The sequence below is a fragment of the Kogia breviceps genome, chromosome 6 (assembly GCF_026419965.1).
Source record: "Kogia breviceps isolate mKogBre1 chromosome 6, mKogBre1 haplotype 1, whole genome shotgun sequence".
NCBI classification, from domain to species: Eukaryota; Metazoa; Chordata; class Mammalia; order Artiodactyla; family Physeteridae; genus Kogia; species Kogia breviceps.
The window spans coordinates 113825804-113848621 of record NC_081315.1 but is presented as its reverse complement, the minus strand read 5'-3'; the positions used below and the strand labels follow the sequence as shown (position 1 = coordinate 113848621).

At 34.6% G+C, this 22818-nt stretch overlaps 1 protein-coding gene across 3 annotated transcripts in view; it reads right to left on the bottom strand.

The window, feature by feature from the left end:
• TET2 (tet methylcytosine dioxygenase 2) overlaps positions 1–22818 on the bottom strand; it is a 132197-nt gene that overhangs the window by 8965 nt on the left and 100414 nt on the right. For 2 of the 3 annotated variants that reach the window (XR_010841123.1, XM_059067430.2), the window contains 4 exons: positions 21537–21630; positions 20685–20893; positions 8013–8163; positions 5890–5979 (listed from right to left, as the gene is read on the bottom strand). Coding sequence is in view for 2 of the 3 variants with exons in the window: in XM_059067430.2 (XP_058923413.1) it covers positions 5890–5979; positions 8013–8163; positions 20685–20893; positions 21537–21630 (544 nt within the window). In the remaining variant the exon portion in view is untranslated. Of the gene's footprint in view, positions 1–5889; positions 5980–8012; positions 8164–10872; positions 11048–20684; positions 20894–21536; positions 21631–22818 lie in introns of those variants that run through there. The other variant, XM_059067433.2, reaches the window with a different exon arrangement.

Sequence of the window (22818 nt, the reverse complement as noted above, 5' to 3'; positions counted from 1 at the left end):
GTCTCATTTCTAATTCTTGATATTGACAATTTGTACCTTCTCTTTTTTTCTTGAACAAATTGACTCAAAGTACTAGCTTTTGGTTTCACTGATATATTCTGTTTTCTGTATTCTATTTCATTGATTTCTGTTCTTACCTTTAGTTGTTCCTTCCTTCTGCCTTTTATATGGCTAAAATTGCTCTTTTTCCAAGCCTCATAGGATATAAGCATAGATCATTGATTTGAAACTTTATATAACATTTTTTTTTTTTTTGGTGGTACGCGGGCCTCTCGCTGTTGTGGCCTCTCCCGTTGCGGAGCACAGGCTCCGGACGCACAGGCTCAGCTGCCATGGCTCACGGGCCCAGCCACTCTGTGGCATGTGGGATCTTCCCGGACTGGGGCATGAACCCGTGTCCCCTGCATTGGTAGGCGGATTCTCAACCACTGCACCACCAGGGAAGCCCTATATAACATTTCTGATATAAATGTTCAATGCTATAAATCTTTCTCTAAGTGAGCTTCATAGCTGCATCCCACAAATTTCAATGTCACATCTGCATTTTCATTCAGTTTGAAATACTTTCTCCCTGTGATTTATTCTTTGGCCCACAGGTCATTTAGAAATAAGTTGCTAAGGGCTTCCCTGGTGGCACAGTGGTTGAGAGGCCGCCTGCCGATGCAGGGGACACGGGTTCGTGCCCTGGTCGGGCCCGTGAGCCATGGCTGCTGAGCCTGTGCGTCCGGAGCCTGTGCTCCGCAACAGGAGAGGCCACAGCAGTGAGAGGCCCACGTACTGCAAAAAAAAAAAAAAAAAAAAGAAATAAGTTTATAAGTTTCCACATATTTAGGGATTTTTTAGGTATCCTTCTGGTACAGATTTTCAATTTAATTTCATTGTGATCAGAGAACATATTTTGTGGCTTTTAAACGTATCAATACTTATTTCATGACCCAGAATATAAAGTATCTTGGTAAATCATCCTTGTATATTTGAAAATAATGTTAATTCTGTCATTGCATGGGGAGTTCTATACATAACATCAATTTCGTTAAAAGTGTTGTTCAAGTCTTCTGTCCCTTTACTCATTTTCTGTCTACTTGTTCTAATGGTTTGAGAGAGATATATTGAAAACTGTAATGGTAGCTTTGTTTTTAGTTGTATCAGTTTTTGTTTAATAAAATTTAAAACTATTATTAGATGCATGGTTAGGATTATCATAATCTCTTGCTAAACTGACCTTTTTATCATTATAAAATGATCCTCTTTATAATATTCCTTGCTATGAAATCTACTTTGCTATTAATATCACTCCAGCTTTCTTTTGATTGACATTAGCATGGTATTTCTTGGTTCTTGCTTTTTTAAATATCACAATTTTTCTGTATCAATGTGATTATTCAATATCACAAGCTCTGCCTTTTAATTGGGAGTGTTAAAAAATATACATTTAATGTGGTTTTTGATATGGCTGAGATTAAACATACTATTTGCTATTTGTTTTGTATTTGTTTTAGCTTTCTTTTAGTTCCATATTTTAAAATATGTTTTGGGATTAATTCCATTCTCATCTCTTTACTGGGGTATTAGTTACACACTTTTTGTTAGTGGCTGTCTGCTTTAAGGTTTACAGTGTAGTGTACAGTCTATATTCAAGTAATATACCATTACATCCATATATAATATAAGAATCTTATAGTATACTATAAGTATAGTATACTTCCAATCCCCAAGCCTCTGTGCTACTTTTACATGTTATAAACCTTAAATTACATTTTTAATATATTTTAAAATAACGAACTATCTTGTAAAGAAATTTTTTAAATAAGGGGAAAAAGTCTTTTTACTCGCATATCTACTATTTATGATGTTTTTATTCCTTTTTGCCAATCCAGATTTCTATCTGGTATCATTTTTCTTTCTATCAGAGGGCTTCCTTTAACATTTTTGAAGTTTTAGTCTGCCGGTGGTGGTAAATTATTTATTTCAGCTTTTGTATGCTTGAAAAAAAAATCTTTATTTTTGCCTTCACTTTTGAGAGTTGTTTTTACTGGTTATAGATTTCTAGATTGATAGTCTTTTTTTTTTCTTTCTGTACTTTAAGGATTTTTTCCTCTTTTTTCTTGCATCTTTCTCAGACTTTAAGTCTTGTGTGTCTACTATCCATTTTTTCCCTTTAAGTAAGGTCTTTTGTCCCCCATCTACTTTTCACATTTTCTCTTAATCACTGTAAGCAAATTGCTTTTAATGTGATTTTATATAGTTTCTTCATATCTCCCCCCCACGACCATTTGGGGCTTGCTGAGCTTCTTGGATCAATGGGTTTCTGGTTTAGAACAAATTTGAAAAATAATTGGCCATTATATTTAAAAATATTTTTCTGTCCTTCTTTTGGGACTCTAATTACACATATATTAGTGTAATAATATTGTGTGATGCTGTGATCTAGTTAGCTTTATTCTGTTCCTTGAATAAAAATGTACACAAAATCTAGCTGGTCCTTAGACTCATGCCATCTCATAAGAAATACCATGCAGGGGTCTGTGAATGGATTACTGGAAATTTATCTCTATGTCTGGAAGACAGTTCTAAGTGCATGGCTTTCTGATGGTGTAAATCTGTGCTGTTCAATACGGAAGCTACTAGCCACATGTAGCAATTTAAATTTAAATTAATTAAAATGAAAAGTTCATTAACTCAATTGCACTAACCACATATCAAGTGTTCAGTAACCACATGTAGCTAGTTACTACTGTTCTGAACAGTGTAGACAGAAAATATTTCCATTGTCATAGAAAGTCTTCTTGGTTTAAAATGTCATCTCCACACATGACGAAAGCACATGATTTGGAGATTTGAGCCTGCTTATTCAGTCCTAAAGTTTAATGGTAAGATAACCATAGAAAAGATAGAGAAATATAACTCTACTGGATAGATATAAAGGATATTTAAGTTAAGAAAACCTATATTCTAATTCCATGGAGCTGACAGAAGAAATGCTGTGAAGACCCAAAGAAGCTTAACTTCAGCAATAAGACTTTATGAAATCAAGGAACAAAGCAAAGAAGAACATTCATATATGAGAAATAAATGTACTATATTCAGTTGGGGGAAGGAGGCAAATACCAAAGAGTAGACTTTCACAGCACCTATAACCTTGATGTGTTATGTACACTGCAGGAAAAGATCACATGGCTGTTTTCTGGGGTCTCTAAACCATGTGAAGACATATGGATAAACTTTCCAGTAATAAAAAACACCTTATTCGTTCTTAGCCATTAGTTGATTTAGTTTATATAGACATTACATTTATTTTTTAATGTATGAATGTATTTATGTATTTAAATTTTATTTTATTGTGGTAAGAACACTTAACATGAGAGCTACACTTTTAACAAATTTTAAAATGTACATTATTGTTGACTATACGTACGACTGTACAGCAGCTCTGTAGACCTTATTCATCTTGCTTAACTGAAACTTCATGCCAATTGTTTAGTATAGCTATCTACACATTTACTGATATACAAATATTAAAACACATCTAAGGAATTATACCTAATCATCTTGTTATAACTTAAAAACTTGGGGCACCTTCATATTTTAGATATTCCAGGTTCAGGAAGTGCATAAAGTACTCCAAACAAAAGTAATAGTGTAGAATATAAATGCTTAGATAATCAAGTTTGTATGAGACAGTCTATAATAGGAAACAAAGGAGTAAGAACATCAATGCTTGTTGTTCTGTCCCTTTCCCCAGTTAAAGCCATTTGATTAATATCCCCTATAAAAAATTCACTCAACAGAAAATGGCCAAACTTGAAATCTAGCAACATAGACTCAATTTATTTTCTTTTTATAGCTTGATTTATTATTTTGCTCATCAGAATTATTTTATAACAGTAGCAAACCATTCCTTATACTTTTCTGTGACACTGATTAAAATAGGTAAGGTTGTAAAAGTAAGAGTATTAGTCCCACTGTTATTAATAGCATTTAAAATAATTTTCATAGACATTCACGTATATCTCTAAATATCTAGGCTGTGACATAAAACAACTTACAAAGAGACAGTCATTATTAAAGTTGCCTCCTTTGCTCCCACTTAAAAAAATAGAAAGAAAAAAGAATTGATGTTTGGGGAAAATGTTAAAGTCCACAATGGAAACAAGAATAGCTAAATTGTTGACTAGAATTGGTGCCCTGTCTGTCTCTGCTATGTAGACTAATCTAGTCCCCTTAGAGTCTTTAACATTATTAAGTAAATGACAATGTTTGCAAAATGTGTCACACTTCACGCTTTCCCGTATCAATGCTGCTGTGTACTCTGCTCTGAATGCCTTCTCATCACCTCAAGCTTTCCTCCATCTATCAATCTTCCTCTTAAATCTTTAACCTCTCCTATTCCATTGCTCCTACCCCCAGTCCCTCCGTCACTGGTTTCTCTTCACCTACTCACCCCTAAAGTGTTAAATATTAAACTCATTAGCCCCTTCTCTTTGTAATCTTCACTCTGAAAAATTGTATTTACTACTAACTACTTCCTGCATTTTGATAACTCCCAAATCACAGTGCTAACTTGGATTTTTCTCCCGATTTTTCTTTTAATTATCCTAGAAGTATGTCAAACCTAGCATGTCCAAAATGAAATTTGTCATCTTCTCCTTATCTCCTCCAAACTTACTTTTTCTCACTGATTCCTAATACTAACAGAACCACCTGTCCAAGCCAGAAATGTGGTGGACCCTCAAATTCTCTCTTTTGCTCATTCTCAAATCTGATTGGTCACTAAGTTTATAAGTTCCACCAAATATTTCACATACTTATTTCATTTTCTCTATCACTACTGCTATTTCGTTAAATTAGAACCTTAGCATCTCTTGCCCAGTGATTGCAATAGCTTACTTCTCTAATTTAATCTCCTATAATCTAAGCTGTATTTCATTTATTTGGCTTGAGTGACCTTTTCAAGTTAAATCACTTCACCTTCACCGTCCCCAATATACACTTAGAACACCCTAGTGGTAGGCCTCTTACCTATAAGATAAAGTTCAAAGATCTCTGTATGGCCTCCAAGGCCATTTGTGACCTTACATCTCTACTTTCAGGGAGAACCTTTTTGTTCCTTCAGAAACGTGTGTTCTGTCCCAGCTGTTATCATTTTTTTGTATAGCTGGCATTTTACATATCTCTGTCTCCTCTAAGGAAGGAGTTTTGTAAAGACAGAGAATCTGCATTGCTCATCTTAATGTACACAGTGACTAAACACAGCATCTAGTTCATAACAGGCTTTCATTTAGTGCTTTTGCTGTTGATGTTATTGAAACAGTGTAGACTTCATGGTCTTTTGCCTCCTTCACGAGCATTTCTGAACAAGTCACCTGGCCTTCCATATAGGTACAACCCAGCACACACTTAGAAAATAGGAAAGGAAAAAGAAAAAGGAAAAATCTAGCAAAATCTGACATATCTCAACACATGTATATACACTTACAAAGTAGCACACTCATGGCTTTAAATGTATAGACTTGCTGTGGAAACAGTTAACAGGTGGTTAGAACCTATAGTATGAGCCATATAATTGCAATTAATCACTAAAATCTGCTTACAGATAAAATTATCCATATGAGAACAAGATTAGTAGGTAAAACAGCTTGTGAGCCTTAAAAGCTCATTATCTTTACAGATTAAAAGACCAAAAATACACTCTTTTGGATGGTGTAATTTTCATATATCAAATATTCATATATCAGAAACAGAACACTGCAGTGGTTTCAACAATTAGGAAGAGAAAATGTTAGAAAAATAAAGGAAAATCGTTGCTTCAAAAATATTTTTGGAAAGATAGGCCATCAATAATGAGTAAGTAAAGTGTTCTAATCATTGCCAATGACTGTTTAAACTTACCTGATTATTATATGCATCAGGTGCAAGTTTCTTATATGTTGGTGCCATAAGAGTGGACAGGTTTTGTAAATGAGACTCCAATTTCTCTTCCTGTATAAAATGAATAAGTCTACATATTAAATTCTAAATCCATTCTATCCATATATGAGAGAGGCTATCAGTTAGATTTTTTCCCCTACATCTTAGATCTAAATCACAAATATATACCGTCTCATTAAATATCGGCTTGGCCAAAAAGTTTGTTCAGGGTTTTCCCGTAACATCTTTGGCCAACCCAATAACTAAATATCATCTTAACATGACTATTTCTAAGTGAAAAGCATAGACCATATATCACCTATTTTTGTATGTGCTGTTAAATGTCTAGTTCTTTGGTATTTACATGAGATTAATCAGTTTTCTACTTTGCATGCAGATATTTGGTATTTTATTAATATGTCTATGCTGGTAGTAGAATTAGGAGAATGAAGCCATACGGTCTTTAAAAGGTCACATTCTCTATTCTTCTCCAATTAGTGGCCGAGGAAGGTGAGCTATTGAAAGGATTTGTTTGGTTTAATCTATTTCTAATCTTTATATTTTAAGTGTTTATAAAAAATAGCATTATAAAATTTGAAATGATCACTCCATAGAACTAAAAATTACTATGTGATTCAAATATGAATAAAACTCTAAGAAGTATAATGTGGTATATATGAAAAACTTTGTAAAGTTTACTTGAGAGGAAAAATGTTCAGGTATATTCCCCCCAACCCCCAAGCAAAGGATATGTTTTTTTAAATGGTAGGGGACACTACTCAGTTGTTCTATTCATACTTAGAAGTCCTCATTTCACATTGATATTTCTCTAAAAACCTTGGGAGATGTAAGCAGCTGGCAGAGATATACTTGTTTGCATTTTAAAAGGTGAGGAGGTTTCTGACTGGAGTCCTCCTACCTAATAGAGGGAGGATGTCACTAGCCATCCCCTGTATTTGTTTACATGAAACTCAGAGTGATAAACAGTTATGAAGTAGTGGTGAAAATGCTCTCCAGTGTGAAAACTAAAAATGTAAGACAGCAGGCAAAATTGCTATTCACTAGGTTTATTAAATATTTGTGTTTTCTTATGCAAAGAGGATATCTAGCACATTAATACAGCTTATTAAAATGTTATGATTCTATGAAAAATGTATATCATGACTTGAAGAGCTTTTGCACTTTATTAAACTTCCACTTACTATTATAGTCACAAATAATAAAGCTAACAAATTTTTCAAAGGGACATATAAAAATTATTACATCAATAGTATAATTGCCTATTTCAATTGCATTTAAAATTTGAAAGACTAAAAATTTGATCATAAATGAATGCTAAATATACTGAGGTTTTCTGATTATTCAATTAGCATACTCTAGAATACATGCTAGAATACAATACAAAAGAATAAATGTAAAAGGCCATAAGTATAGTTTATGTTGACCAAAAGTTGTTAAATGTGATACCAATCTACAAGTTATATTTTGAGAAATATATATTCTAGAGAAGGACAAAAACCAGTGATGTCAATGAGAAATCAATGTTCATTTCAACTACACCTTTATATTAAAATCTAAATATGTTTTAGTTACTTGAATGCATTTATTATAGTAACATTAAGCCATCAAATCTCATGGGTTGAAAATATGACTCGAAATGGACTTTTATGAATGTGGCAGTCACGAACATGATTTCTATAATTTAGGTTCAAAAGATGAAAGTTCTAACACTGAAGTAGTAATATTTAGTTTTAATATGGAAATGACAGCTGTGTGAAACTCTGAAGTTTACATAAAAGACAAAGAATAAATGTAAAAGTATAAGTATAGTATAAGTATAGTATAAGTATAGTATAAGTATAGTTTATATAAGTATAGTTTATGTTGATGAAACTTTATTACCTTATATCACATGGTGGTTGTTATGCTATTTTTATAAAATATTATTGTGTGTGTCTACAGTTTAGCCAAAATTTTATTGATCTATCTCTGAGATGAAATTCTCTGTTAATGAGAGTTTGAGTATATTATATTGTTCACTTCATCTGTGCTCATCAATTCTCCATGAAAAATGAACAGATTATACATTCAGGAAGTAAACAAACCTCTTTTGGGTCATCCCCAAGCAGCTTAAATTTTCTTGGGATCTTGCTTCTGGCAAACTTACATCCATTGTAGTACATGCTCCATGAACAACCAAAAGAAAAGGAGGCACCACAGGTCTCTGGGTCCAGCCCCTGACAGGCACACGTTCTCCTGAGAAATCAAAGAACCAAGTTTATGACTATGGATAGCACTGTCCAGACTATCAATCTCATATTCTGGGTGTCTACATTCCAAAATGAATGCAAATTAGTTTTGAAAGAAGTCTAACTCTATTTTAAGCTGTGCCACAAAAGAACTATTTCGATTGACTTTAAAAGACAACTTGAACAAACATTTTATGGGAGTATAATTCACACAGAGAAAGTACACATAATTTTATAGCTTCTAATCACTGACAAATGAAACATACACAAGTGAGTGCCACTCAAACTAAGAAACAAAACATATACTTGCACCCCGAAATCCCATCTTATATTTCCTTCCAGGCATTGTCCTCCTAACAGTAACTTCTATCAGAAGAGATTAGCTCTGCCTACTTTTATCCTATACAAAATATACTATATTCCTACTGAATATAGTGTGTATGTATGTGTGTGTATATATATATATGCCTATTTTTATACTATATATACTATAAACCTACTGAATTTAGTGTGTATTTAAATGTGTGTGTATACATATATATATTTTTGCCCATTTTTATACAACATATAGTATAGTACACACATATATGTATAGTTTTGACTATTTTTATACTACATATAGTATGCTATACATTTCTATACTGTAGTATAAAAATAGGCAAAACTGTATGTGTATATGTATATACGTACACATATACATACACACATACATACATTACATACACATGTATATGCAATTATCTAGTATAAGCTTATTTGTGTCTTGCTTCTTTACTTCAACATTGTTTGGAATATCCATCCACATTGTTGCATGTAGTTATACTTTATGTTGATGTATTTATTCACTGAGTACAGTTTCTATTATATGGATATGCCACAAATTAATCGTTCCACCATTGATGGGTATTCGAGTGCTTTGTAGTTTTTGGCTAACATACAGTATTGTGACTTCACATCCCAAGTCAGTTATATCCTAAGGGCAATAAACAGACAAACAAGCAAAGAAACCAAAAATTAAAAACAGGATAAAACAACCCACTAGGAAAACTATATTCAGTAGGTATTTTTTCACAGCTGTATTGAGGTATAATTGACAAATAAAATTGTCAGATATTTAAAGTATACAACGTGATGATTTGATATAAGCATATATTATGAAAGGATTTTCCTATCAAGTTAATTAACACATCTATCACCTCACATTTTTTTCCTTGCAATGAACATTTAAGTTCAACTCTTTTAGCAAATTTCAGTTATATAGTAAGGTGTTATCAACTACGGTCATTAGATCCTCAGACCTTACTCATTTTATAACTGAAAGATTATATATACCCTTTTATGAACCTCTCCCTACTTCCCTCATCCCGCAGCCTCTCACAACTTTTCTATTCTGTTTCTGTGAGTTTGACTTTTGTTTTTTGTTTTTGATTCCACATATAAGTAATATCAGGCATCTGTCTTTCTCTGTCTGGCTTATTTCACTTGGCATAATCCCCTCCAGATTCATCCATGTTGTCGAAAATGGCAGGATTTCCTTTTTTAAAAGCTGAATAATATTCCTCTGTGTGTGTTCACAAACCACATCTTTATCCATTTATCCATTGATGGACACTTAGGTTGTCTCCACACCTTGGTTACTGTGAATAATGCTGCAACTGGAATGCAGATATCCCTTTGAGATAATGATTTCACTTCCTTTGGATACATGTTAAGAAGTGGATCGTTTGTTTATGTATGGCTCTCCTGACCTCACTGGATAGCAGTAGTCTTATTTGTGGTAATGATATTATTTTGAAATTACTTATGTATGTTGTGACATGAAGAAATCATTAATGTCAAAAAATAAGAATTTCAGTGTAAGATGAAATAAGTCTAAAGATAAGTAAATACCCTGTAAAATCCTATGAATAGGAAATAGTATGAACTCATGATATGATTTTAAAAGCTCAAATTTTCTCTTTCAAAAAAAAATTACTTCCTATATCAGCCCACTGAAAATGCTAAAGTAACAATATCTTTGTAGCAATGGGCACATCTGGACACATACTGTGATCTCTAAATATTTCTCATTGAAATGAATATAGGTTAAAATCCATGAGGGTTTTTTTTTTTTTTCAAATGAGTTAATAATGATACCAAAAAGAAGGAACAAACTAACTGATCATTTTTGGATGGTTACTAAGGCACCAAATCACTATTTTGAAATTTCACAACTAAAGATACTTACCATGCATTATTCTGTCATTTGTTTACAAAGTATATTTAATGGTAACCAAACAGTTGATAATGAAAAGTTCTTTAAAGAATTCTGTCTAATAAATGCAGAAGGAATGTTATAATTAGAAGTTACAATTTTACAGATGTCAGCAAAAACGGCAGAATAAGGTTCTCTGAAAATACCCTCCTCCACAAAAGCAAAAAGAAACCTGGTAAATATTGTCAGAATCAACTCTAAAGAAATATGGAAATTAACAAAAGACTTGTAGCAGTCCAGGAAGCATTTCTTCAAGAAAGGCAATGAAATTTTGGTAAGAAGCTAAGCTTTACAGTGTTTTAACTTGCCCTATTTCCACTGTCCCCAGAACTCCACAACAGCCTTGAAAACCAACAGCCCACATTTATGGTGAAAATCAGAAGGCTGGCAACCACTGGAGAGGGCAGAATTAGGCTGGATATCCTCCAAAGCCCCATTCCTAGAGAAATGTCATTATTTTACCTATTTGGTAGTTCTCTAGAAGACACCACTGGCAAGGCTTTCTTCATTTGATCTGACTTGGAGTTCACCTATTGTATATAGCCTTTTCCCCACTGGAGATATTTGTTGAAAATAGTCAGAGGCAATTGTTGAACATTGCGGCTGCCTGAGGTCTTGGTAGACAAAACTAGCTAGACTGACCGAGAAAAAGAGAGAAGACCCAAATTACTAAAAAATTAGAAATGAAACAGAGGATACTACCAATGACCTTATAAAAAGCATTATAAGGGAATACTATAAAAATGATCTATCAACAGATTAGATAACTTAGATGAAATGGACAAATTCCCAGAAAGCACAAACTACTGAAATTGACTCAAGAAGAAATAGAAAATCTGAACAGACCTATAACAAAAAGACTGAATTAGTAATCAAAAAACTTCCCACAAGGATAAGCCCAGGAGTACATGATTTTGCTGCTGAATTCCACTGAACATTAAAAAAATTAGCCCCAATCCTTTACAAATTATTCCCAATAATATAAGAGGGAACACTTTTCAATGTATTCTATGAATCCAGTATTACCCTGAAACCAAAAACATCACAAGAAAACTATAGACCAATATCCCTTATCAATATAGATGAAAAAATCCTCAGTAAAATACTAGCAAATGGAATCCAGCAACATATACAAAAAGTATACATTATGGCCAAGTAATACCTATCCCAGAAATGCAATGTTGGTCCAATGTATAAAAATCCATCAATATGAAATACCACATTAACAAAGTGAAATGCAGAAAAAGCATTTGAGAAAAGTACAACGCCCTTTCATGATAAAAATACTCAACCTAGGAATAGAAAAAAATCTTCCTCAACCTGACAAAGAACTTTACAAAAACCCTACATTTAGCATCATACCTAATGGTGAAAAGCTGAAAGAAATCAGAGACAAGCAATAGCTGCTTGCTGTTGCCAATTCTGTTCAATATCTACTGTAGGTTCTAGCCAGGGAAATTATGCAAAAGGATCAAAAAAAAGAAAAAAGTAGACACCTAGATTGGAAATGAAGAATTTAAACTATCTCTATTTGTAGATGACATGATTCTGTATGCATAAATCCTAAGGAATCCACCAGAACAATTTAGCACTAATAAACTAGTTAAATAAGTTTGTAGGATATAAGATTAATATATAAAAACCAATTGTGTAAGTGTATCCTGGCAATGAACAATCCAAAAAAGATTTAAAACAATTCTACTTAAAACAGCATCAAAAAGAGTAAAATATTTAGAAATTTGACAAAAGACGTGTAGGACTTGTACACTGAAAACTATAAAACATCATTGAAAGAAATTAAAAACCTAAATAAATGTAAAGACATCCTGTGCTAATAAATAGGAAGACTTAATATTGTTAAGATGTCAACACTTCCCAATTAATTTGCTGATTCAACAGAAGCTCTGTCAAAATTCCAGATGGGGAAATTATTAAGTTCATCCTAAAATTCATAGGGACAAGAAAAGGACCTAGAGTATCCTGTAGGATACTCTAAGGATCCTGTAAAAGAAAAACAGTTGGAAGATTTATACATCCCAATTTCAAAACTTACTACAGCAACTACAGCAATCAACAACATGTAGTATTGGCATAGTAAATTAATGGAATAGAAGAATCCTGAAATGACACATACATCTTTGTCAATTAATTTTCAACAAAAATGAGAAGACCATTCAATATGGAAAAACAGTCTCTTCAACAAATGGTGCTGAGACAACTGGATAGTCACATACAAAAAAATGAAGTTGAACTCTTATCTCACATGATAACAGTGATCAAAGACTTAAATGTAAGACCTAAAACTATAATACTCTGGGAAGAAAACATTGGGTAAATATTTAATACCCTGGATTACGCAATATTTTCTCAGATATGACACTGAAAGTACAAGCAGTTAATTTTTAAAAAATTGACTTCATCAAAATTAAAAACTTTAGTGCCTCAAGGGTATAATCAAATGAAGAGACAACCTACAGAATGAGAAAATATCTGCAAACCATATATCTGATGAGTTCTAGTATCCAAAATATATAAAGAACTCTTATAACTCAAAAAACAATTAATTTAAAAAGGAACAAAGATTTAAGAAAGGATTTCTACAAAGAAGATATATGAATAGCCAATAGCAAATGAAATAATGACTAACATCATTACTCATCAGGGAAATGCAAATCAAAACCACGAGATACACATTATACCCACTGGAAGGGATATAAATAAATAAATAAATAAATAAATAAATAAAGGCAGCCAATAACTAGTTTTGGTGAAAATGTGGAATCATCAGAACCTCCATATATTGTTGGTAGGCATGAAGAGTGGCGCAGCTGTTTTGGAAAACAGTTTGGCAGTTCCTCAAAAAGTTAAACATAGTTACCATATGACCAAAATTGTCACTCCTAGGTATACACCCAAGAGAACTGAAAATATATGTCTATACAGAAACATGTACAGAGATATTCATAGCAGCATTATTCATAATAGCCAAAAAGTGGAAATAACGACAATGTCCATGAACTGATGAACAAAGAAAATGTGGTACACATATATGCAATGGAATATTATTCAGCCATAAAAAGGAATAAAGTACTGATTAATGTTATGACATGGACAAAACTTTAAAACACTATAAAGACCTAGGAATAAAATATGTAGGAATAAATTTACCTAAGGAGGCAAAAGACCTGTACTCTGAAAACTATAAGATGCTGATGAAAGAAATCGAAGATGATACAAACAGATGGAGAGATATGCCATGTTCTTGGATTGGAAGAAGCAATATTGTGAAAATGACTATACTACCCAAGGCAATCAACAGATTCAATGCAATCCCTATCAAATTACCAATGGCATTTTTCACAGAACTAGAACAAAAAAATTTTAAATTTGTATGGAAACACAAAAGACCCTGAATAGCCAAAGCAATCCTGAGAAAGAAAAATGAAGGTAGAGGAATCAGACTCCCTGACTTCAGACTATATTACAAAGCTACAGTCATCAAAACAGTTTGGCACTGGCACAAAAACAAATATACGGAATGGAAGAGAAATAAACCCATGCAGCTATGGCCAATTAATCTATGACAAAGGAGGCAAGAATATACAATGGAGAAAAGACAGTCTCTTCAATAAGTGGTGCTGGGAAAACTGGAAAGCTACATGTAAAAGAAGGAAATTAGAACATTCTCTCACAGAAATAAACTAAAAATGGATCAAAGACCTAAATGTAAGGCTGGACACTATAAAACTGTTAGAGGAAAACACAGGCAGAACACTCTTTGACATATATTGCAGAAACATCTTTTTTGATTCACCTCCTAGAGTAATGAAAATAAAAACAAAAATAAACAAATAGGACCTAATTAAACTTAAAATCTTCTGCACAGTAAAGGAAGCCATGAATAAAACAAAAACACAACCCACAGAATAGGAGAAAATATTGATATTTGCAAACAAAGTGACTGACAAGGAATTAACCTCCAAAATATACAAACAACTCATGAAGCTCTATGTGAAAAAAACAATGCAATCAAAAAATGGGCAGAAGATCTAAATAGACATTTCTCCACAGAAGACATACAAATGGCCAAAAAGCACATGAAAAGATGCTCAACATCACTAATTATCAGAGAAATGCAAATCAAAACTACAATGAGGTATCACCTCACACCAGTCAGAATGGCCATCATCAAAAAATCTACAAACAATAAATGCTGGAGAGGGTGGGGAGAAAAGGGAACCCTCATACACTGTCGGTGGGAATGTAAATTGGTACAGCCACTATGGAGAACAGTATGGAAGTTCCTTAAAAAACTAAAAATAGAACTATCATATGAGCCAGCGATCCCACTCCTTGGCATGTATCCAGAGGAAACCATAATTTGAAAAGATACATGCACCCCAGTGGTCACTGCAGCACAATTTACAATAGCCAAGACACGGAAGCAACCTAAATGTCCATCGACAGAGGAATGGATAAAGATGTGGTACATATATACGATGGAATATTTCTCAGCCATAAAACAGAACAAAATAATGCCATTTGCAGCAACATGGGTGGACCTAGAGATTATCATGCTAAGTGAAGTAAGTCAGATAAATATTGTATGATATCACTCATATGTGGAATATTTAAAAAATGATTTACAAAACAGAAACAAACTCACAGATTTTGAAGACAAACTTTTGGAGACCAAAGGGGAAACGTGGCAGGGGGGAGGGATAAATTAGGAGCTTGGTATGAACATACACACACTACTATATACAAAATGGATAACCAACAAGGATCTACTGTATAGCACAGGAAACTCTACTCAACATGGGAAAAGAATCTGAAAAAGAATGAATACATGTATATGTATAACTGAATCACTATGCTGTACACCTGAAACTAACACAACATTGGAAATCAACTATACTCCAATAAAATTTTAAAAAAAACTTAAAAAAGCATATTATGCTAAATGAAAGAGGCCAGACAGATTAAATATTGTATGATTCTATTAATATGAAAAGTCCAGAAAAGGCAAATCTATAGAGACAGAATGTTGATTAGTAGTTGCCATTTAGTGGGGGAGGAGAATGGGAACTGATTGCCTAATGGCTTTGAGGTTTCCTTTTGGGAGCAATGAAAATGTTGTACAACTTTGTGAATATACTAATGCACTGTATTGTATACTTTAAAAGGGTGAATTTTATGGTGTGTGAATTATATAGAAATTGAAAAAACTCACACATAACAAAATGACTTCAAGGTGATTTCCTATATGAAGTGGCTTCTGAAAAGGCACCTTTATTTTTATAGGGGCCTTTCAAATATTGTTAGAATTTTTACATTGCAGCCTAATTTTAACATGGCTCAGAATTTGGCTAATGGTTAAATAACAAATCAGAGAAATTGTAATAAAAATATTTACCTGTACAACAGATTTTTAAAAACACTCTCAACCTCTTTGGACTTCTAACTGTTTAAAAAAAAAAAAAAAAAGGGACTTCCCTTGTGGCGCAGTGGTTAAGAATCTGCCTGCCAATGCAGGGGACACAGGTTTGATCCCTGGTCCGGGAAGATCCCACATGCCGCGGAGCAACTAAGCCTGTGCGCCACAACTACTGAGCCTGAGTGCCACAACTAAAGCCCGCGTGCCTAGAGCCCGTGATCCGCAACAAGAGAAGCCACTGCAATAAGAAGCCCACGCACTGCAATGAAGAGTAGCCCCTGCTCACCTCAAGTAGAGAAAGCCTGCATGCAGCAATGAAGACCCAATGCAGCCAAAAATAATAAATAAATACATATTTTTAAAAAACAAAATTTAAACTAAAAATTATATCAGCCATTTAAACTTATGCAAGAATAGAAAAACTAGCAAAATAAGTTAAATGTACATAACAAATTTATACTTTAAAAAGTAAGAAAATGATCAATTTGCAAACTAATGGAAACAGGTAATAATCATCGATGGATGTGCTAAACCATTAGGTAAAAGTTTTCTAGTAAACTTTATGATGGGTGGACCAAGCTAACAACTCCTCAGCTGAACACTCATAACATCACTATAAATGGAACAAAGCAGATATTATGTCCCTCTTGATGGGTATGAAGAACTAAGATTATTTCATCACCTCTTATGAAGCATTTTGCTAATATATACATTCATGTATACATACATTAAGTCTCTAAGTACCAGTGTACGGAAGATATTGGTGACAGAGGAACAAGTTAAGCAAGTGTGCACAGCCAAATCCAGAATGTGAGAAATTTTACAAAGCAAATCATACAGTCCCTTTAACAAATAAGTTCATAAAAAAGAGAGGAGAAACTATAATAAAGTAAAAGAGCCTTGTGAATCATATACTTTATCTTACAAACTGGGACACTTTTGAGAGTAAAAGGAAGTTCTATCAATAACTATACTAGACAATAGGCATGAACTGGGACCTACTCAAAACCCTCAATCAAATGTAAGATATGGACTTTCTTTTCGTCAATATTTTTTTACTTTATATATATGTATATCTAATATGTATATGTGTATATATGTGTACATTGGAAATGGCATCCAATTAGGGAATTTGAACATGGTCTGAACATTAAATGATATTAAAGAATCACTCAATTTTGAGATGAATGATAATGACACTGTGACTAGGTTTTGTTTATTAAAAAAAGTCCTTGGGCATATACCCTGAGAAAGCCATGATTCAAAAATACACACGCACCCCAATGTTCACTGCAGCACTATTTACAATAGCCAGGTCATGGAAGCAACCTAAACGCCCATCGACAGACAAATGGATAAAGAAGATGTGGTACATATATACAATAGGATATTAGCCATAAGAAGGAACAAAAAATTGTGCCATTTTCAGCAACATGGATGGACCTAGAGACTGTCATACAGAGCAAAGTAAGTCAGAAAAAGAAAAACAAATATCGTGTATTAATGCATATATGTGGAATTTAGAAAAATGGTACAGATGAACCTGTTTTCAAGGCAGAAATAGAGACACTGACATAGAGAGAAAAACATGGACACCAAGGGGGGGAAAGAAAGGGTGGGATGAATTGGGAGATTGGGATTGACTTATATACACTAATATGTATAAAACAGATAACTAATGAGAACCTACTGTATAGCTCAGGGAACTCTACTCAGTGCTCTGTGGTGACCTAAATGGAAAGGAAATCCAAAAAAGAGGGGATATATGTATACGTAGAGCTGATTCACTTTGCTGTACAGTAGAAACTAACACAACACTGTAAAACAACAAAGTCCTTATCTGTTAGTGATACACACTGAAGTGAACATAGCTTAGGTGATATGGCGTCTGTTTTGCTTTAAAACACTGATGGGGATGGGGTTAGGAAGTGGGGGGGGCACCGAATATATGGAATAGTATTGGCAAAATGTTGATAAATATACTGCACTCCTCCATTTACGTATATTGGAAAATTTTTATAATATGAAGTTTCTTTAAAAGTTTAATATCACCCAGCATGGCAGAGACATATCTGGCTTTGACTTCCTTATAATGACAGATACACTCCCACAACTCTTACTTGCCAAAAAATTATTGGTTAGGCTTAGTCATAAAGTAAAAATCTCAAAGGGAAATCTTTAAAGGAGAAACAGCTGGCTGGGCTCAAAGGAAATGTAAAAACCCGTTTTGACTTTCCCGCTGGAAGATGCTCTTGGAGTTCTTTTCTGGACTCACAGGGGGTGGTTATGGTGCATGTGGGCACTGGAATTTATAAGAACTCAGAGATGAGGGTCCCACAGCTCTGAATATTAAAATGCATCAGCAGCCCCAATTTGAGATTACCCTCCATTCTTCACAAAAAAATCATAATTTTAACTTTTGCCAGACATAAAATAAAACTTATTTTATAGGGTAGAAGAAACTTCAAAAGCTATATCTGAGTGAAGTCTCTATTGCCATTGGTTAAGTGTCTATTTGAATCATGTACATCAAGTATATGTTTTGTTTTTGGAAACTTGCTCTAAGTATAGGTAGCCCAAAGCTAGAACATCATCTAAATAACTACTCATCTTTACCTTGAAATTATAGACAAAGTTAAGCAAAAGTATACAGATTGGCCTTTAAAATGTCAATATTTGAAGCACATCTTTTAATAGTTTTGTTCTGGTCCCTATTTAGACCAGTTAAACAAATTAATTTTTCTTAGACCCTGGCCCAATCATCATTCATGGTTTTCAAATGCAAAATAACACAATTTAGGAAAGTTCTTAACATAGAATCTGACATATAGAAAGAAATTCTATTTCAGACAATGGCATTTATAGGAATCAAAGAAAAGCCTTCAGGGGAAAAATAACAGATGTATAATATTAATAAAAATTAAATCAACTACAAAGAATGTGAAATATAGTTTGCAAGAAACTTCAAGAAATTTAAATAAAATAAATGTCATTTTCACAAGAGGTTCTTTGGTGGTTTAGAAGTTCCAGCTACCAAGTCTAAGAGGAAGTCTGCTTTACAAAAACAAGTCAATGTCGCTGAATTCCTGAGAAAAATGCTATCATCAACATCAGCTCAAGATGCCTTAACTTTCATTTTCTTTCTGACTAAAGACACCTAAATACATTTTTATTAAAGGAGAAACAAGGGATGTTAGGGTAAATGGAATACTACTTTATACCTAAAGCAGTCGATCACAAGTTTGAGTCATGTCTTATGAATCAGCAACTTCTACCTTCCAACCTATCATTTGTAAAAGTGGGTTGATGGCCTTGAGGTACACACCATGACATTTTGGGATCATAACTATCATAGAAAGCCAAGCCACACTTTCATACAGGAAAACTAACTTTCCTAAATAGATTATTTATAGTTGATTTGCAACCCTCCCTACCCACCTCCAATGACCCAGAGGGAGAACCTATGTTAATATACAGTAAAACCATACCAGTTAGAGTAATAGTCAGCAAAAGGACAAATCTGGTTAGCAACGGACTGTTGCAATGAGCAGCACAATATTTCCATAAGCTCAGTAAACTCTTTCGTAGTTTGGTGGATGCAGAAGAAATGTCACTAAAGGAAGAAGTGCAGGGACTTCCCTGGTGGTCCAGTGGTAAAGAATCCGCCTTCCAATGTAGGGGACGCGGGTTCGATCCCTGGTCAGGGAACTAAGATCCCATGTGCCGCGGGGTGACTGAGCCCGGGGGCTGCAACTATAGAAGCCCGCACACCGTGACTACTGAGCTCGCGCACCTGAGCGGGAGACCCTGCGTGCCGTGAACTACAGAGCCCGCGCACCACAACTAGAGAAGAGAAAACCTGCACGCCACAACTAGAGGGAAGCCCGCGCCACAACGAAAGATCCCGCATGCCTCAACTAAGACCTGACGCAGCCAAAAAATTTTTTAAAAGCTAAGAAAAAAGCGCAATATTAAAATTATTTTAGTACCGACTGTGAGTAAAATAGCTACATAGGATTTCAGTGCAGCACTGTTAATTTAATGATATACAAGAATAGCATAGCAGAAGGAAAATAAAAAATTAAGCTTTCTCCAAGTGAAGATGTAAACTTCCTGCAAGTAGATTAAGTAAAAAACAAAAAACACAAACAAAACCATACCAGCATTTGGATGCATTAAATATATTTAACCGCATACCTTGCTCTCCTATTCCAAACTTTTATATTCCTCGAAAATAATGCCCATCCATAGCCACTAATTTCTTGATTATTTAGTAGCAGTAAAAGTAGAAGTGATTTTGATTATTATTATGGAAATAATGGACTAGATTGCAATGAAGTCAAAATCAGTTTGTTTCTACAGAACTTCTATAAATAAGCCTTGTATTTCTATGTCTGCTACATATAAAGTCCTTGACCTGGGAATCCTGAAGTTTCTCACCAAACTGTCTCAGATACTGCTACACGGAAGTGGTGTCAATACTTACTAATGTGATGGCTAGGCACACAAAACAGTTGTCATGTGCAGTAAGCGGACACATAAATATTTTCAGGTTTATGGTATGGTTGAGTCTGTGGGTACAGACACTCAGATTTCCAGCAAGCTGCTTCTAACTCACAGCTACACTGTCCGAAGGTACAAAATATTAGTAAATGAAATTGCTTCGAAGTATCCATGTTAGCATTAGCCAATGCAAGTTCCTACTGCATGGCTGTGAAGCAGGCATTTTGATCCCTGTTTTGTAAATGTGAAAACGCAGTTTCAACTCTCTGCCCTCAAACCAACAATTAAGCTTTCCTAGCAGTGGAAAGAGAGGAGGGGTCTGGGAGGCACTTACTCTTCGTTCAGGGCACACCGACGATTGGTGAGCGTGCCGTATTTCCTCAGTGTCTCGGTGAGCTCGGAGTACAGTTTGTCAGCCAGAGAGAGTGGGATTCCTTCCCACACCAGGATGAGAATCACAATCACCGCAGCCTCACAGGTGTGGCCAGCTCGCTCCCGCACCAAGCACAGTAGCTTCTCCTCGCTGCAGCTTCTGCGAACCACCTGTTCGGGTCACCATTCCACCCCAACACCCACCACCCCAACCAAAACAAAACAAGGGTCACTTGCAGCAGATGAGAGCATTGATTGACGTCTGTATATTTTCTCAAGTCTGGGCCACAATTAGGGTGACATTTACCAGCACCTGCAGCTTGCCTTTTGCTGCCCATCTATAACGTCGAGGCTTACCCTGGGGTCAGAACTGGGAGAGATGCAAAAGCTCTCAGGGTGTAGCAGACTCGACCCAGAACAGTGGGGACAATGCTCCCTGCACTAAAGCCAGAGCTAGATGGAAGACAAGCAAGCCTTTAAAGTTCAAGGTCTTCAAAAATGACAAGATAAAGATTAACTGCAGGTACTTAAAGGATTAAGGACCTCTTCCTCACATGCTGGGAGAATTACACTTCTAGAAGGCACTTGAACAAACCTCCTCCTCACTATTAAATTCTTTCAATGAAATACAGTTTGTACATAATTTTATACTAATCTGCTTTTTTCTTAAGAGATGACACGTGATAAATATAAAAAATATTCCTTTCAACTGGCATAAATGATTCTCTGATCTGATAACCCAAGTCCCAGGGTTAGATGAATGAATCAAAATGCCCAAGACTGAAGACCAAAGGCCTTGTCAAGTCACACTTACCCATTTGGCAATAGGACATCCCTGAGAACTTTTGCCTTCTTTACCAGTATAGATGACTCTTTCAATCCTAATAGCTTTACCCTTCTGTCCAAACCTTAAAGAAATCCACAGAAACACACACACACATAAAATTAGCAAATGAATCTAAGAGGCAACCAAAATATTGAACATTTGAGCATAATTTTACTCTATGGCCATATCCTGAGAAATGAATAGTTTACTTTTAAAAAACAGAACTAAGCCAAGCAAACTGGATAGACTTTAAACCTTGTACTTCTTCAGTATCAAAATATACTGATAATTGTAATGAACTATCTTGAAATTATACGATGGGTAAAAATAATGGGAAAGCTTATTTTTATACATAATTTCACAAAGCACAAAACTTTTTAAAGTTTGTTAAGTTCAGTCTTCTAAGATACGTACTATTTGTCCTTTACTAAATTTAGTTATTTTAAAACTTGGGGAATCATAAGATTTTAGTTAGGACTGTTTCTCTAAGAATCTCTCATTTTTTAAAAGGCTGGCAAATAACTAGTATCCAGCAGTTTTGAAAATATAGGATAATTCTAGAAATAGATTATATTTTCCCTTATGACCAAAGCACTACTTAGTCCTTGCTAATAAAAGAGGGCACTTAGGGAAATTCACTATTTCTGCCAGGCTACTAGACGATTATTTAGTGAATTTCTACGTGCTAATTTAGAAATGAATAATTTGAATTTGGGGCAACAATGATATGGAATATGTCCTTGCTGCCCAGAATGTCTCCTAATGTATTTTAATGATAAAAATGCCTACCTCTTAAAGAAAAGGCACCCTAGCGTAATAACAGCTCAGAGCTGTGGATCCCTATATGAAAGTCTCTCTCTGCACTGATTATCTCGCTCATAAGAGTCTTCAAGTCTGCAAGATGACATGCAGGAGTAACTGTGTAGATTCAGGTAAGTACTTGCATACCTATGACTGACAGTTAAAAAAAAATGCAGCTATAAATAGAATCTGTCTCTATTTCTATTCAGTATATCACTCTTGCCCTCTGCTCATACTAATGGACAACTTCCTTGGAGATAACTACTCATTTATAACTCTAGATGAATTTAACTCAGTGGTTCCTTTCTTATACCACCTTTCCCCCCGCTTTTCCTTTTTTATCATCAAGTGGGAAAACCAGAGTGGGTGCTCTCTTTGCAGCCTGTGCCAGCACCCTTGTGCCTGGCAGGCTGGCTGGCTGGCTGGTTCTTGTTCCTGCCTGGGTTTTCTGGCATCCATCTCAAAGTGG